The sequence below is a fragment of the Psammomys obesus genome, unplaced genomic scaffold (genome assembly GCF_907164565.1).
Source record: "Psammomys obesus unplaced genomic scaffold, mPsaObe1.curated_primary_1811, whole genome shotgun sequence".
NCBI lineage: Eukaryota > Metazoa > Chordata > Mammalia > Rodentia > Muridae > Psammomys > Psammomys obesus.
In genome coordinates, this window is record NW_026593982.1 from 1506061 (window position 1) to 1520621 (window position 14561).

Consider the following 14561-nt stretch of genomic DNA (forward strand, 5'->3'; position numbering starts at 1 on the left):
GGTTTCATCCCCTAACACTAGATAGGAGAGAAACAAGGACAGAGAGGAGAGAGTATTTAGGAAAATTCCTGAATCTAATTTCCTTCCTTTTGTTTTTTCTTTGACCACAACTACTAGTAAACTGCAACCAACCTCCCTAAGTGACCAACCACCACCATCCCGCCTAGCCCCAGTTTTCTTGTTTTGTTGGCACAGGGTAGCCCAAGCTATCCTTCAACTCACTATGTAGCCCAGGCTGGCCATGAACTCCTAGTCCTACCTCTTCTACTTCCTGAGTGCTAGGACTAATTACAAACATAAGCCACTGTGCCCAATGTTTTTTCTCTTTTCTCTTGTTAGTTACCATACAAAATACACAGATACTTTTTAATAATCCGTAAACTTTGGAGCTTAAAGCATACAGATGACGCTAGGAACGTCACTCAGTTTTTGGGGTGCTTGCTTGGACACACAAAGCCCTGGGTTTGATCTCCAGCACTGTATAAACCAGGAATGGTGATGCAGGCCTGTAATTCCAGCTGTTTGGAGACGAGTAGGAGAAACAGGAGTTCAAGGTTATCTTCTACTACACAGCAAATAAGACTCATCTGGGATGTGTGAGACCATCTCAAACAACAAGAACAAAACCAGTACGTGTACATGACAGAAAATGCACTTGTCCAAGATATCATGAGGACCTGATTTCAGTCCTATCGTGAGGTTTTGAGAGGGGAAAGGAGAGAGAATGAGGAAAGGAGGAGGAGGAAGAAGAAGGAAAAAAAGAAAATAAAAAAAGAAAGAAAATGACTGCCTATTTTGCAGGCAAGAGGGAAGGGACAGAGGGTCCTGACAGGGGCCTCTTAATCCATGAACAGATAAGACTCCTGCCCTAGTGCTCATGGACACCTGGGGGCTTTGCATGAGTTGAAGGGAAGCTGGGAACATTGCTGCAGCCTCATTGGCCTTCTGCTTTGTCAATCCAGTAGCCCCATCCTGCTTCTGCCCCTGTTTTTAAGTAAATCCTTCAGGAAGAAGAAAAGGGAAAGGACAAAGAGGAAAGAAGAGAAGAAAGGATGGAAGAGGGGTGAAGCAGAAAGAAAAGAGAGGAGCGAGCAAGGGAGGCAGTGTCCCTGCATGCGCATGGCCCCAGGAAGTGGGGCAGGGAACTGCTCTTCAGCTCTGTCAGGAGTCACCATGGCGACGGAGCACTGGTCTCTTCATGATTAATACTCCCAGGCAGCTGTCTTCTAGGAGTCTTTTAAAATACATACAGTATTATTTGAACACAATGATATTTAGAGCAAAAAGATCAAGGTGGGGTGTGGGGGAAGACAGCGGTCCTGTTAGCAGAGCGGTGCAGGGGCTGGGTTTCCTCCCTTCCCAGAGGAGAGAGAAAGCAGGCTGCCTTCATGCCACCCCCCCACCCCCACCCCCCACTCCCCGGCTCAGCTTGCTCTCTGGATGCAGAGCTTCCCCTGCCAGGTGCTGCAGCAGCACCACCATCTCAAGGGCCCTCGCAGCACCTGCATCAGGCTGTGAACACTTGGTGAATGAAATCGTTCATTCATCCATCAATTCATTCATTCATTCAATTCAGCACCATTTTGTTTTTCTCTTTTCCACCTCACCCCTCCTCACAGAAACATGAAATACCCTTTTCCTCTCCTCAAGGATGAATACACACACACACACACACACACACACACACACACACACACACACACCTTACCACTACCACCATCAACTTCCACAAGTATCCATATGACTGCTGTTGTCTTGTCCATGGTCTGTCTTGTCCAACAGTCTTTCAAGGATCAGTGTTCCCTGCTTGTAAAGCTAGAGGAAGACCTTCCACCCACCGATGTCTTTGTGTGAATCATTCTGTGAAGTAGAGGATGTTTTCCTAAGTAATCTTGTGGAATAGACTAGCCTGGGCTCACCACTCTACCCCACCACAGAACAGAAGCTTCCCTGGGCAACTCACACAACTTCTCCAGTGTTTCCTCATTAAAAACAGGCACCTGTAGCTTTACTACAAGAAAGTAAGAATATGATACAATATGTGCAAAGTCTAGGTGGATATTATTTCCCTTCTGAATGTCCATGTTTTTCTGTCTGAGATGTAGCTGGCCCAGGCTCAGAAAGCCAGGCTCCCTTATCCTCTATCCCTTCCTTCTTCTTCCAAAGACCTTTGTTCCATTTGAACCCAGAGTCTCTTTATAAGATGCTAAAAGTCAGGAGGGAGATGGTACAGTTGGAAAAGTACTTGTCCTACAAGCATGAGGACCTGAGTTTGAGTCCCAGAACCCATGTTTACCAAACAAAGGAAACAACCAGTTGTGGTGGCACATGCCTGTCTGTAATCCTAGATCAGGTCCCTGGAGTTTAAGGGTCGGCTGGTCTTGCAGAATCAATGAGCTCTGAGGGCAGTGACAGTTCTTGTCTCACACAATAAGGTGGACTGGACTAGATCTCAGCTAGGCTTCTGGTGCTGTGGTAAACACCAGGACCAAAAGGAATGGGTTTATTGCAGCTTACAGCTATATTCATAAGGAAGGAAAGCAATGTCAGGGACTAACCTCAGAGACCCAGAGGCAGAAACTGACCCAGAGCCCTTGGAGGACCATTGCTTACTGGGTTGCTTCTTCGTGGCTTGCTTAGCCTGCTTTCTTATACAACCCCGGACCACCTGCCCAGGAGCAGCAGTGTCCAGTGAGCTGAGCCCTCTCACATCAGTCATTAATCAAGAAAATGGCCCAAGAGGGAGTGGGTGCTGGAGAGATGGCTCAGCAGTTAAGAGCACTGGCTGCTCTTCCTACAAGTCCTGAGTTCAATTCCCACCAACTACATGGGGGCTCACAACCATCTCTAACATGATCTGATGCCCTCTTCTGGCATGCAAGTACACATCCAGATAGAGCACTCATGTACTTTAAATAAATAAATCTTAAAAAAGAAAGGAAGGAAGGAAATGCCTCAAAGGCAGATCTACAGGACAATCAGAAAGTGTTTTTCTCCATTGAGGTTCCCTTTCCCCAGATGACCCTACCTGTGCCAAGTTGGCAGAAAACTAGCCAGCACAAGAGTGACTGAAGACACTTGACGTTGACCTCTGGCCTCCACATGCACTAGCACATACGTACATGCACATATGGACATGTACACACATGCATACACAAAGTTGGAGGAAAAAGGAGCCAAACTAGAATGAGGATGCTCAGATGCCTCCCATGTACTTCCTCCTTGTTCACAGTGAACCCAATACAGATAGATGCTGATTGTCCTCCAGGAGCAGCATTTTTGTGAGTGTGTGTGTCCTGAAGTAAGCACACAGAGATGGGGATGTGCCAATCCCAACTCAGAGACTGTGGTCTCCTTTCTCCTTTCCTCATATCTCCTCCTTTCCATTCCTGCCCCTGGTCTGGCTTCTAGCAAGAAGAGCAAATTGAGGTGACTTGGATGCTTGTTCCAGCACAGACCTAGCCCAAAAACCCTTGGCAGAGAGTTGCAGTGGCCTGGCACCTCACCACAGGGCTAAGGGAATTATCCATGACTAAGAGGGAGGAGGGATGCTGTGGCAGAGGGAAGAACAGCAGAAGGAATAGGCTACCTGCGGCTGGTCAATCTGGCCCGACGGGGCACCTGGGGAGCCCTGGACACCCGCCCAGCCAAGCTTCTCTGTTCCCCTCCCCTAAGGCCACAAGGTGCCAGAATGCATGTGAAACATGTGTGCCCTTCCTGTCTGGTGTGGGCTCACCTGGCCTAGGCAATGCATTTGGATTAGAGTCAAGCTCTGGGTTTGAAATAGAGCAGAAGATGTGTATGTGTTCCTTACAGATGGGTTTCTTATTAGACAAGGCTTTATGCAGCTCCAGTCTAGCCCTGAATTTCTAATCCTCCTACCTCTACCTCCAGTGTGCTGGGATTACAAGTGCGAACCATCACGCCTGGTTTTTGCAGGGATGTGTATGCTAAACACTCTACAATTGAGCGGCATCAACATCCCCATTTCTGTGTTTTCTATATGCGCGTCACGTGTACTGATAACACAGAATTGGCACTGTGAGCATCACTGGGCTACTTGTGTGCATGGTTGTAAAGCATCCTTCGCCCAGCTTGTGGACTCGGGAAGATGCAAGGAAGGATGTCAGCTCCCTCTGCAGAAGAGTGCATGGTAGAGCTTACTCGGTGAACACTCAGAAAGTCACTGTGGGGTGCAGAAGTGAGTGGCTAAGGATGGAGGTGGGCCTCTCCAGTAGAAGCTGGAATCTACCATCTGGACCTAAAGAGGAACCTAGGAGGCGAACACAGAGTGGATGCTGAGCACTCTGCAATCCTGAGTTGATACAGTAGATAAATTAAGGGGAGAGGATTCCCAGAGATACACAGCCAGTCTCTCTGAAGCCCACGCCCCCAAGGAATCTGTTTTCATTTTGAGGAGAGTGGAAATCAAGTAGGAACCTCGGACCTGCTCCCCCTGCCTTCCAGTGTCCAGAGTCCCAGAAATTGAAGCTCCTTATTTTTCAAGTTTTATATCAAACTTAATCATTTGACTAAGTTATTCTGGGCTGGAGGGGTGGCCCAGCAGTTAAGAGCACTTACTGCTCTTCCAGAGGGCCTGTTTCTAGCTCCCACACTGGGTGACTCGTAACTACCTATAACTCTAGGTCCTGGGGGATCCACCATCTCTGGAATCTGTGGGCACCTGCACTCACATGCACACATGACTCGGAGACACGTACATAATTAGAAATAATAAAAAGAAATCTGAAATGTAAGAAATGCTGTTCCAAGGTGGGCATGAAGGCACACACCTTTAATCCCAGCACTCAGGAGGCACAGCAGGCAGATCTCCATGAATTAGAGGCCAGCCTCGCCTACATAGTGAGCTCTAGGACAGCCAGACATAAAGAGACCCGGTCTTCAAAAAATTAAATTATATTAAAAGCTATTCCATATATAGTTTAATCCCCAGATTTTATTGGCTTCAGAAAAGACCTGGGTGAGCGAAGATAAAATAAGTGAATGAGAAGAAGCAGAAACTCTAACAGGGAGAGACCAGGAAAGATCCTGGCTGCAGTAGATTCTTCTGTGTTTTCCCAGCCGGGAGTCCCAGGCAGCTTCCTAAAAGTTGACGAAACCAGATGACTCCAGATGGAAATTCTCCGTGTTGTTGGGGACAATTTCTTCTCTTCATTTTTAAAAGGAGTTTTTTGTTTGGTTGGTTTGGTTTTTCAAGACAAGGTTTCTCTGTGTAGCCTTGGCTGTCCTGGACTCAGTTTTGCAGGCCAGGGCTGGCCTCAAACTCACAAAGATCCATCTGCCTCTGCATCCCCAAGTACTGGGATTAGACATACAGTTCAGGCTGTCCCTGAACACTTGCCTTCCTGCTCTGCCTCCTGGGTGCTTGGGTGAGAGACATGTACTATGACAGAGAAAAGGCAGGAAAGCTGCCCACAGAAGCGCCTGGTTCCCCACGGGTGGCAGAGGAGGGACTGCCACTTCACTGGGAAACAATTTGTCAGCTGTCTGTCAAAACCTGAATACCCTGTAGCTTAGACTTAGACTCAGAAGACTTTATCCCAGACATGTTCACATTTACATAGTTAAGGACAACGATGCCAACAACATTAGTGAAAAAGTAAAAATTAGAAGCTACCCGTGTGTTCATGGGTAGGAACCAACCAGTAGCTAATTCAGGGTCTCCCTGTGCCATGGAGAACTATTCAGCCTTAGAAAGTCAAAAATTAGGTTTTTGTCTTCAGACATGATGGGATCTCTCAGCTAGTTTAGGTGGGAAAAAATGCAGAACAGTTTGAACATTTGCACAGACAAAACATTTTCCCAAAAAACTACTCAAGAAACTTCAACATGGCTACCTCAAGAGATAGAAATGCAGGTGAGACAAGAAAAACCTTTAATTTTCAGTTAAGAATGTACTGTTAGTTTGGCATGGTGACACACACCTTAAATCTCAGGGCTCAGGAGGCAGAGGCAGGTGAATCACTGTAAATTCAAAGCCACTCTGGTCTACACAGTGAGCTTCAGGTCATCCAGAGCTCAATAGTGAAGCCATAGCTCAGACAAAAAAAAAGTGGGGGATGGGGGTGGGGAATACACCTGTTAATCCCGACCCACAATATTATCAAATTTTGCATTATGACAATTTTTACATAAATTATTTTTTGAAGCACAAATTTAGTAAAATGTTAAAACAGAAGCACACTAAACGTGCACACCCACATAAATAAAGGCATTCTCTAAGAATCTGCTCATCTCAGATCCCCAACGCACTTGTAACCTGCCTTTTTCTGGGGATGCTAGGGTTTCAAACTCAGGTCCTCATGCTTTGCAACTCAATCATGCTTGCAACTTAAGTGCTCTTAACCATTTCAGAATTACGAAGTTAGTTACTAAGTTAGTGTCCGGCAATTCATGTTATCTGGCTCAATTTTTCAATCCTTAGCAAACTTACAGATGAAGAAACTGGCGTTAGGCGGGAGCAAATGCAGTAAGTGGGAAAGGGCGGATTCGAACCCAAGATTCTACCGACGGGAAGGCAACGCATCCCAGGCTCTCACAGGCTCACAGCCCCTGCGGGGTGCACCCGTGGCCCAGCGCGCACGAGGCTCCACGCTCAGGGGACTCGCGCGCACGCAGCGGCGCGGTCCCGGTGGCGGCGGCGACGTCACAAGCCGAGCTTTCCTTTTCGGGAGTCCCCGGCAAACATCCTGTGTCCATGTTTGGTCATTTACGTCACGGCGCCAGGGCCGGGGCCTCCCGAAATGGCAGTAGCCCGGGGAGTCGGAAGCCCGAAGCCAGCGCAGCCGCAGCTATATAAGTGGGGGGACTGTAGGCTGGGGGAGCCCAGTTGCACTTTGAGGAAGCCAGCAGCCGCCGCCCGAGGCAAGAGCGGGCGAGCCAGGGCGCCGCGGCCCCCCAACCAGCGTCCCCGAGCCGAGCGCGGGGAGCCTGGAGCTGGGGCGCCCGGATTCCCTGCCAGCCGCACGCGCCCCAGCCCAGCGAGGCCCCGGGCGCCCCGCCGCCGCCGCCGCGCCATGCTCCACCTGAGCGACTTCTCCAGCCCCGACGCGCTCCTCGCCAAGCCCGCCGAAGGCTGCGCGCACGCCAGCCCCGAGCCGCCCCGGCTGCCTGCCAGGGACGCTCCCTCGGCCGCCGCGTACGCTGGAGGTAAGGAGCCGGGCTAGGGGCGCGAACGCGGCGAGGGGTGATGGGAGCGGCGCGCGCGGAGGGGCGGGGGGTCCCCAAGCGCGCGGTACCACTTCCACCCCCGACAAGGCCTCAGGCGCCTGTGCGGGAGTCCGTGCGTGTGCGCGTCCTGGGGCGTCCGCGGGGGTCCCCCCTCCCCGCTGCAGGATCGGAAGTGCACGAGGCGCTCTCTGCCTGGGGCTTGCGCCGGGAGGGCTCGGGAGTAGGTCGCGGCTGCGGGCTCCGAGGCACGCCCTTTGAGGTGTGCGGGGCTGATGCGTGGTCCCTCCCTCGGCAGGCGACTTCTTGAGCTGGGCTCTGAGCAGCTGCGGCGCCGGGGGGGATTTAGACTCCTGCTTCCTGGAGGGCCCTGCACCCACGCCCCCTCCGGGCCTCAGCTACAGCGGCAGCTTCTTCATCCAGGCGGTCCCGGAACACCCGCACGACCCGGAGGCCCTCTTCAACCTCATGTCTGGCATCCTGGGCCTGGCACCCTTCCCCAGCCCCGAGGCGGCAGCGTCTCGGTCCCCGCTGGATGCCCCTTTCCCCGCGGGCCCCGAGGCCTTGCTGCCGGACCTTTACTCCCCGGATCTGAGCTCCACCGCCTTCCCGGAGGCGTTCTGGGAGGCTGCGCCTTCGGCGGGCGCCCCTTCGCAGTGCCTGTTCGAGCCCCAGCTCTCCCCGCCCGACGTCAAGCCGGGGCTGCGGGCGCCTCCCGCTTCGCCAGCGCTGGACGCTGCTGCTTCGGGCTTCAAAGGGCCCTACGCCCCCTGGGAGCTGCTGTCTGCGGGGGGCCCCGGGACCTGTGGGGCGCAGGGAACGTTCCAGGCCACGCCCGAGGCTTGCTTCTCCGCGGCAGGGACCAAGGTCGAGGACCTGCTGTCCATCAGCTGCCCCGCCGAGCTGCCTGGCTCGGCCACCAGACTCTACCCGGCGGGAGCCTACGACGCCTTCTCGCTGGCCCCGGGTGACTTGGGGGAGGGCACCGAGGTCCTCCCGGGGCTGCTGACCCCTTCCGGCGGGGAGGGAGGGAGCGGCGGCGAAGGCGGGGAGTTCTTGGCCGCCTCGCAGCCGCAGCTGTCCCCGCTGGGCCTGCGCAGCGCCGCCGCGGCGGACTTCTCCAAACCCGCGGGGGCCGACGGCCCGGGGGGCAGCGGCGTGCCCGCGCCCGCGTCGCCTGCCTCCGCCTTTCCCGCGGCCAAAGCCCGGCGCAAGGGTCGCCGGGGCGGCAAGTGCAGCGCGCGCTGCTTCTGCCCGCGGCCGCACGTCAAGGCCTTCGCCTGCCCCGTGGAGAGCTGCGTGCGGAGCTTCGCGCGCTCCGACGAGCTGAACCGCCACCTGCGCATCCACACGGGCCACAAGCCCTTCCAGTGCCGCATCTGCCTGCGCAACTTCAGCCGCAGCGACCACCTCACCACGCACGTGCGCACCCACACCGGCGAGAAGCCCTTCGCCTGCGACGTGTGCGGCCGCCGCTTCGCGCGCAGCGACGAGAAGAAGCGGCACAGCAAAGTGCACCAGAAGCAGAAGGCGCGCGCCGAGGAGCGCCTCAAGGGCCTGGGCTTCTACTCGCTGGGCCTCTCCTTCGCCGCGCTGTGAGCCGGAGCTGCCCCTTGGGTTGGAGGGGCTCCGTCGCTCGGCGCATGCGGCAAGGTCTGGCCGTTTTCCCGTCCCCGCTAACCTTCCTGCCTCTTCCACGCACGTCCGGGGCTACCCGCAATCCAGCTCCTGTTCCCCCGAAGCGCCCGCCGCCCCACACGCCCTTTCAGCACGGGCCCCGAGGACAGCGGTCGCTGTCCCGGAGCAGCCTTTCTCCTAGCCAGTCGCTCCGCGGGACGATCCTCTAGGGTCACCCACAGAGCAGGCGCTTCCTTGAGACTCAAGAGTTTTTGTAACTGGCGAATGCCCCACGCCTTCCTCTTTATCCCTCCCCAGAGACAAGCTGGAGATGTGCCGAGCCGGTCTCTCGAGAACTTTGTACAGCAGTGTCCAGCAAGCCTTTGGATGTCATGTTTTTGCCTTGGGGTTATTTCCTTTTTGTTGTTCATTTTTGTAAAGCAGACGCTACTCTCAAGCATTTAACAAAACTTGTTTATTTTTGCAATTAAAATTATTGTGCTAAAAGCTTACTGAATCTGCCTTGAAAACTCCTAACCCTTACCTCTTAACTGCTCTCTGAGGACAGTATATGCCAGAAGACAGCAAATAAAACCCACACTGGGGAGACGAAGGTCCCTAACATTACTGGCAAGCACTTTTACACGACCCTGTGATACACATTACGCATTTCATAAATCTATATATAGAGAAAGAATTGATGTGATGTATTCACCGCTGAGTGAGGGTTAGCATTGTTTCTGGAACCAAAAGTGGAAAGCATACGTAGTAGTCACGGTTGGTGTGATGTCCTCTGCCCGAGATCTCTAGTACCATTTCAAAACAGGAAGCAGTCAGTGTAAGTTGCTTACTGCGGGATCTAAATACAAACAGCCAGGGTCAGGAGGCAGAGTAACTCCAAAGCCAGTACCTTGCTTTCCGGCCCAGGAATGGAAGGACTTGAGCATTTGGAAAAGGCTTCCAAATAGATAAAGGGAAAGATTCGGCACTAGAGGGCATCGTGAGCAGCAGAGCTGCCGCATTCCAGTACAATCTGTGACTACTCGGTGCGAGTATTTGCTATCACAGAACAATCATTAATGACCAAAAACGGGCTCCGGGTTCTACTGGCTCCTGGAAGGGCCCTAGGAGAGAATGGTCCTTTTACTAAACCTGGCCACAGTGAGCCCTTTCCAAATCCTTACTTTCAGGTGCCTGAACCCTTTATGGTTTGGAGGTGCAGGCAGGAAGGTGGTGAGAAAAATGTGAGCCAGTAGTGGGGAAGGTGGGTCATTCCTTTGTTCTCAGAACTTGCTCCACAAAGCTTTTTCCAGCTTTGGCAGTATAAAAAGCCTGCTGTTGCACAGCATTGCAACCTCCTGAGTGACTGCTCTATGCTAAGACAAAGAGAGGGCATATGTTGTTCGTTTCTGCACTCAACTAAGCCTTCATGTCCAAGTGTGTGTGTGGGAGAGAGAGAATTGAAAATTGTGTGTGAGCGTTTATTCTTTGGGAGCCTTCTACTTGGGATTTTAGTTTATCTCTGTGTGTGTACATGAGTGTGCATGTGAGTTTGCAAATGCACACCTATGTGGAGGCAAGAAGATTTCACTAGCACACTGCACCATGTCTTTATTTATTTGGCGTGCATAAAAATTTTTGCCTGAACATACGCATGTATGTTTTGGTGCCTATGAAAGAAGAGCTGGTCAGATCCCCTAGAACTGGATTTTCAGATGTTTGTGAGCCACCATGAGGGTTATGGGAGTCAAACCTCAATCCTCTGCGAGAGTAACAAGTGTTCTTGACCACCAGGCCATCTCTCCAGCTCACTTCCACTGATTCTGGGTTTTTGAGACAGTTTCTCACCAAACCTGAAGGTTAGGGTTTTGGCTAAGCTGGCCAGCCAGTAAACCTCCTAGATGTACCTGTGTCTACTCCTCAACCCTGGCATTACAAGCACCTAACAAGTTATTAGTGCCATGCACAGCTTGTATACGTGTATGGTTATTCAGCTTCAGCCCATTGCTAGCACAGCAGATGAGCTTACCCACTGGTCATCTCCCTCTCTATCTATCTATCTATCTATCTATCTATCTATCTATCTATCTATCTATCTTGTTCAGCTTTTGTTTTCTGAAGAAAATGTAGCTTCATGGGTGGGGTCGGGTGGGGGTGGAAATAACCTCCTTTGGTTTTTGACTCTAAGGACTCTCACTGGTTTGAGGCCATCGAAACCCAGGGATCTTCCTGTTTCTGACTCCCCAGCTCAGGCATTATAATCTGCCCAGATTTTCTATGTTAACATGAGTTCTGGGGCTGGAATTTAAGTGGTCATGCTTTCAAGGTAAGCAATTTACCAAGTGAGCTCTCTCCATCCCCCAGATGCTCTTGAACAAAAACCCATAGTTAAGTGATGCCTGGTTTGGTTTCTTCCTGCCTTGTTCTCAGACAGGCTTGCCTTCCAGTAAGGTTCCATCCTGTTGGGGGAGCTCCTTATGCAGGAAATTGAACAACAAAGTTTCAAGAACTCCCTGAAATTGACCAGATTCACTACGCCCCCCTCCCTGCTAGAGTAAGCAGGGCTCAAGCTATGAAGACTCAGACTATGTGAGCTGCCAAGGAGACTGACCGGACTCAGACTAGACCAAGTATCTGGAAGAAGCAGAAACCAACCGAAGTGCCCGGGATTTAGAACAGCTGAAGAACCTGGAAAAGACACTCCCCAACCAAGCTGCCTGCAGGCTGTCAGTGTGCTCCACATTTTCCAGCTCTTTTTTTGTTTTTTTGAGATAGGGTTTCTCTGTGTAGCATTGGCAGTCCTGGACTCCTTTTGTAGACCAGGCTGGCCTCTAACCCACAGAGATCTGCCTTCCTCTGCTTCCCCTAGTGCTGGGATTACGGGCGTGCAGGCCACACCCAGCTGGTTTCCCAGCTTTTAGAAACTGGCACCCGTGCTGGGGAGGTGAGCCTTGGTGATGCGGCTGTCTTTGAGTCATATCTGCCCCTGTAAGTAACCCAAATAAAACTCACTGGTTCACCAATTTGGACTTTGGTGGCATCCGTACTTTGATCTGTCATGAGTTTCCTATTTAGGGTGAGTTGATTTGTGTGTTTTGTCTCCTTAGGAAAGGTTTTGTCATCCAAATGCAACCCCAGCAGCTGACCAGAGACAAAAGGATACAGAGACTTGTAGCCTTTTCTCTCCCAGGTACTGAGTGCCCTCCCAAGACTGGGGACTTGTGTCTAAGAAACTAATTGTGACAAATAATTTGATGCTGCCTCTTCAAAAAAAAAAAAAAATTGGTATTTCAGAAGTATGGACTGCAGAGGGCAATATTTAACCCTTCAGAGCACAAGTGATGGATTGCCAGACACTGAGAGAGGTAAGCGGTGAATTCAGGAGACATGAGATAAAAGGTGAACCTCATTATCTTACTAATTCACTGAGTACACTTGTGTTCACAGATGGACCTGGGTATGCAGAGTGGGGCAAGGAAGAGCATAAAGGCACATTTTTAAAAACTTTTTATTGATTCTCTGTGAGTTTCACATCATAAAACCCAGTCCCCTCTTATCTACCCTCTGCCTTGCAACCTCTCCCCATAAAAAACACATAAAAAACACAAGAAATAAAGCATAGAAAGCATCTCATCATAGAAACTGTAGTGCGTCACAATGTGTCCCACAGAACACCCCTCTGTCCACACATCTTCACTTGTAGATGTTCATTGCAGTGAGTCATTGGTCTGGTTCAGGTCTCTGGCTTCTGTGACATCATCAGTATTAGATCCTCGCCGGGCCTCCTTCCTGTCATCCTTTTGTTATCCTGTGTCATGGAGATCCTGCAGCACAGGACCACACCACCCAGACAAGGAGTTCATACAGACAGGCCATTAGTGGAACCAGAACAGCCTTGCCCGCTTCTGCTGGGTTCCATCACTGAGGTCATCGCTGTCCGTTCCCAGATTGTCCTCACACTCTTACTATTGAGTTTATCGTTAAAAGGGAACTCTAGAGAAGTGACTAGTAATCCTGGTGCAGGGTCCAAGGACTTTGAGCCAGGAAGTCCTCTTTGTCCCCATTTAGTGGAGGTCTCCCAGCAGTGTTGAAGAAAGAAAATATTAGGCCAGAGATGGAGAAAATTAAAATCAATCCAAAAACCCAAATCTGGAACCCAGGAAGCATCAAGAGCTGTCAGTTCATTTTCATTTTGCTCTATTTTTATTGTTTTTGGTTTATTTTGTGATTTTAAATTTTATTATTTATTGTTTAAGTTTTATTATTTACCCAACAACTTATGTATGTTGGTGTCTTGCCTGCATGTATGTGAGTGTGAGGGTGTCAGATTTCCTAGAATTAGAGTCACAGACAATTGTGAGCTGCCAAGTGGGTGCTGGGAATTGAACACAGGTCCTTTGGAAGAACACTCAGTGCTTTTAACCACTGTGCTATCATTCCAGACCCTTCTTTTGTATTTTTGAAACAAGGTCTCTCTGTAGTCCCAACTGTCCTGGAGCTTGATAAGTACAAACTTACAGAGATCCTGCTGCCTCTCCTTCCAGAGTCCTGGGATTGAAGGTGTGCACCACCATGCCTCCCATCTTTAATTATTTTTATTATATATGGTTGTTTTGCCTGTAAACCTGTCAGTGCAGCACACGCATGCAGTGCCCAAAGAAGCCAGTCTAGGGAGCCAGATCGCTTGGAATTGGAACTAGAGGTGGCGATAAGTTGCCTGCGGTGGGTGCTAGGAACTGAACTCTGATTTTCTCAAAAACAAAACACACTTAACCATTGAGCCCTCTCTCCAGTTTCTGGTTTGAATTTTTGTGTTCATGTGTGTGTGTGTGTGTGTGTGTGTGTGTGTGTGTGTGTGTGTGTGTGATTTATTTATTTAGACACTAGTTGAGTCTGGCCTTCAACTTACAGTGATCCTCATATGTCAGGCTCTAGAACTGAGCTGCAGGTACAAGCCATCATACTTTGCAGAAAGATGTCTTTTAATCTGTGTTTACTGAGAGGAGAGAAACCTATAAACAACTCCTCTCAACTACTTTTTATAATGAGGACATTTCCCCAAACTCAGTTCTTTTCTCTTTTACCCTGAGTTGGAATCAAACTTGCCCGGCACTCTAAGAGTATGAGCCAGTGGTGATCAGTCTTTTGTTTGTTGTCCTTAGAGACAGGGTCTCATGTAGCCCAGGCTCTCCTCAAGCTCTCTGTGTGGTCTCTTCCTCCACAGTGCTGGTATTACAAACATGTCATACCACACTCACTCAGCTGAATCTTTTGACAATTCCTTCACTTGGAGTTCCTGGTCCATGTAGGTATGAGTAGTTATAATTTTTCAGAGGCAGAGCCTCCTCCTCCAAAGGGCTTACATGCAGTTGACTCCCTCCCCAGGCCTTCCAGGGGCTGAACGCAACGTATCGCATGTTTTTTGTGCTGACATTTTGTTCTTTCTCTAAATTTCATTCCCTCTATAAAAGTTTGCATCCATCTATCTATCACATCCATCCATCATCCATCTCTCTACTACCAAACTACCTGATTGGTACTGTGGACCTAACCCAAGGCCTCCTGCATGCTGTGCAAGCCCTCTACCCACTGAGTTACATCCTCAGGCCCAGAAATAAGAATTCTGATGAGGTAGGTATCATCTGGAAGAATTGGACAAAGCAGCCTAGAGCATTTGCTTGTCTTTTCCTTTCATCCCAACCAACCTGTTCTCTCTTTGAGAAAAGACCAATATAACCAGTTTGAACTACCCAACT

At 50.4% G+C, this 14561-nt stretch overlaps 1 protein-coding gene across 1 annotated transcript; it reads left to right on the forward strand.

Moving 5' to 3' along the window:
* Positions 1 to 6836: 6836 nt before the first annotated feature.
* Positions 6837 to 9308, forward strand: Egr4 (early growth response 4). The gene is made up of 2 exons (XM_055617642.1): positions 6837 to 7170; positions 7487 to 9308. The coding sequence occupies exons 1-2, from the start codon at positions 7038 to 7040 to the stop codon at positions 8785 to 8787; spliced, it is 1434 nt and encodes a 477-aa protein (XP_055473617.1). The 5' UTR covers positions 6837 to 7037; the 3' UTR covers positions 8788 to 9308.
* The last annotated feature ends 5253 nt before the right edge of the window (positions 9309 to 14561 follow it).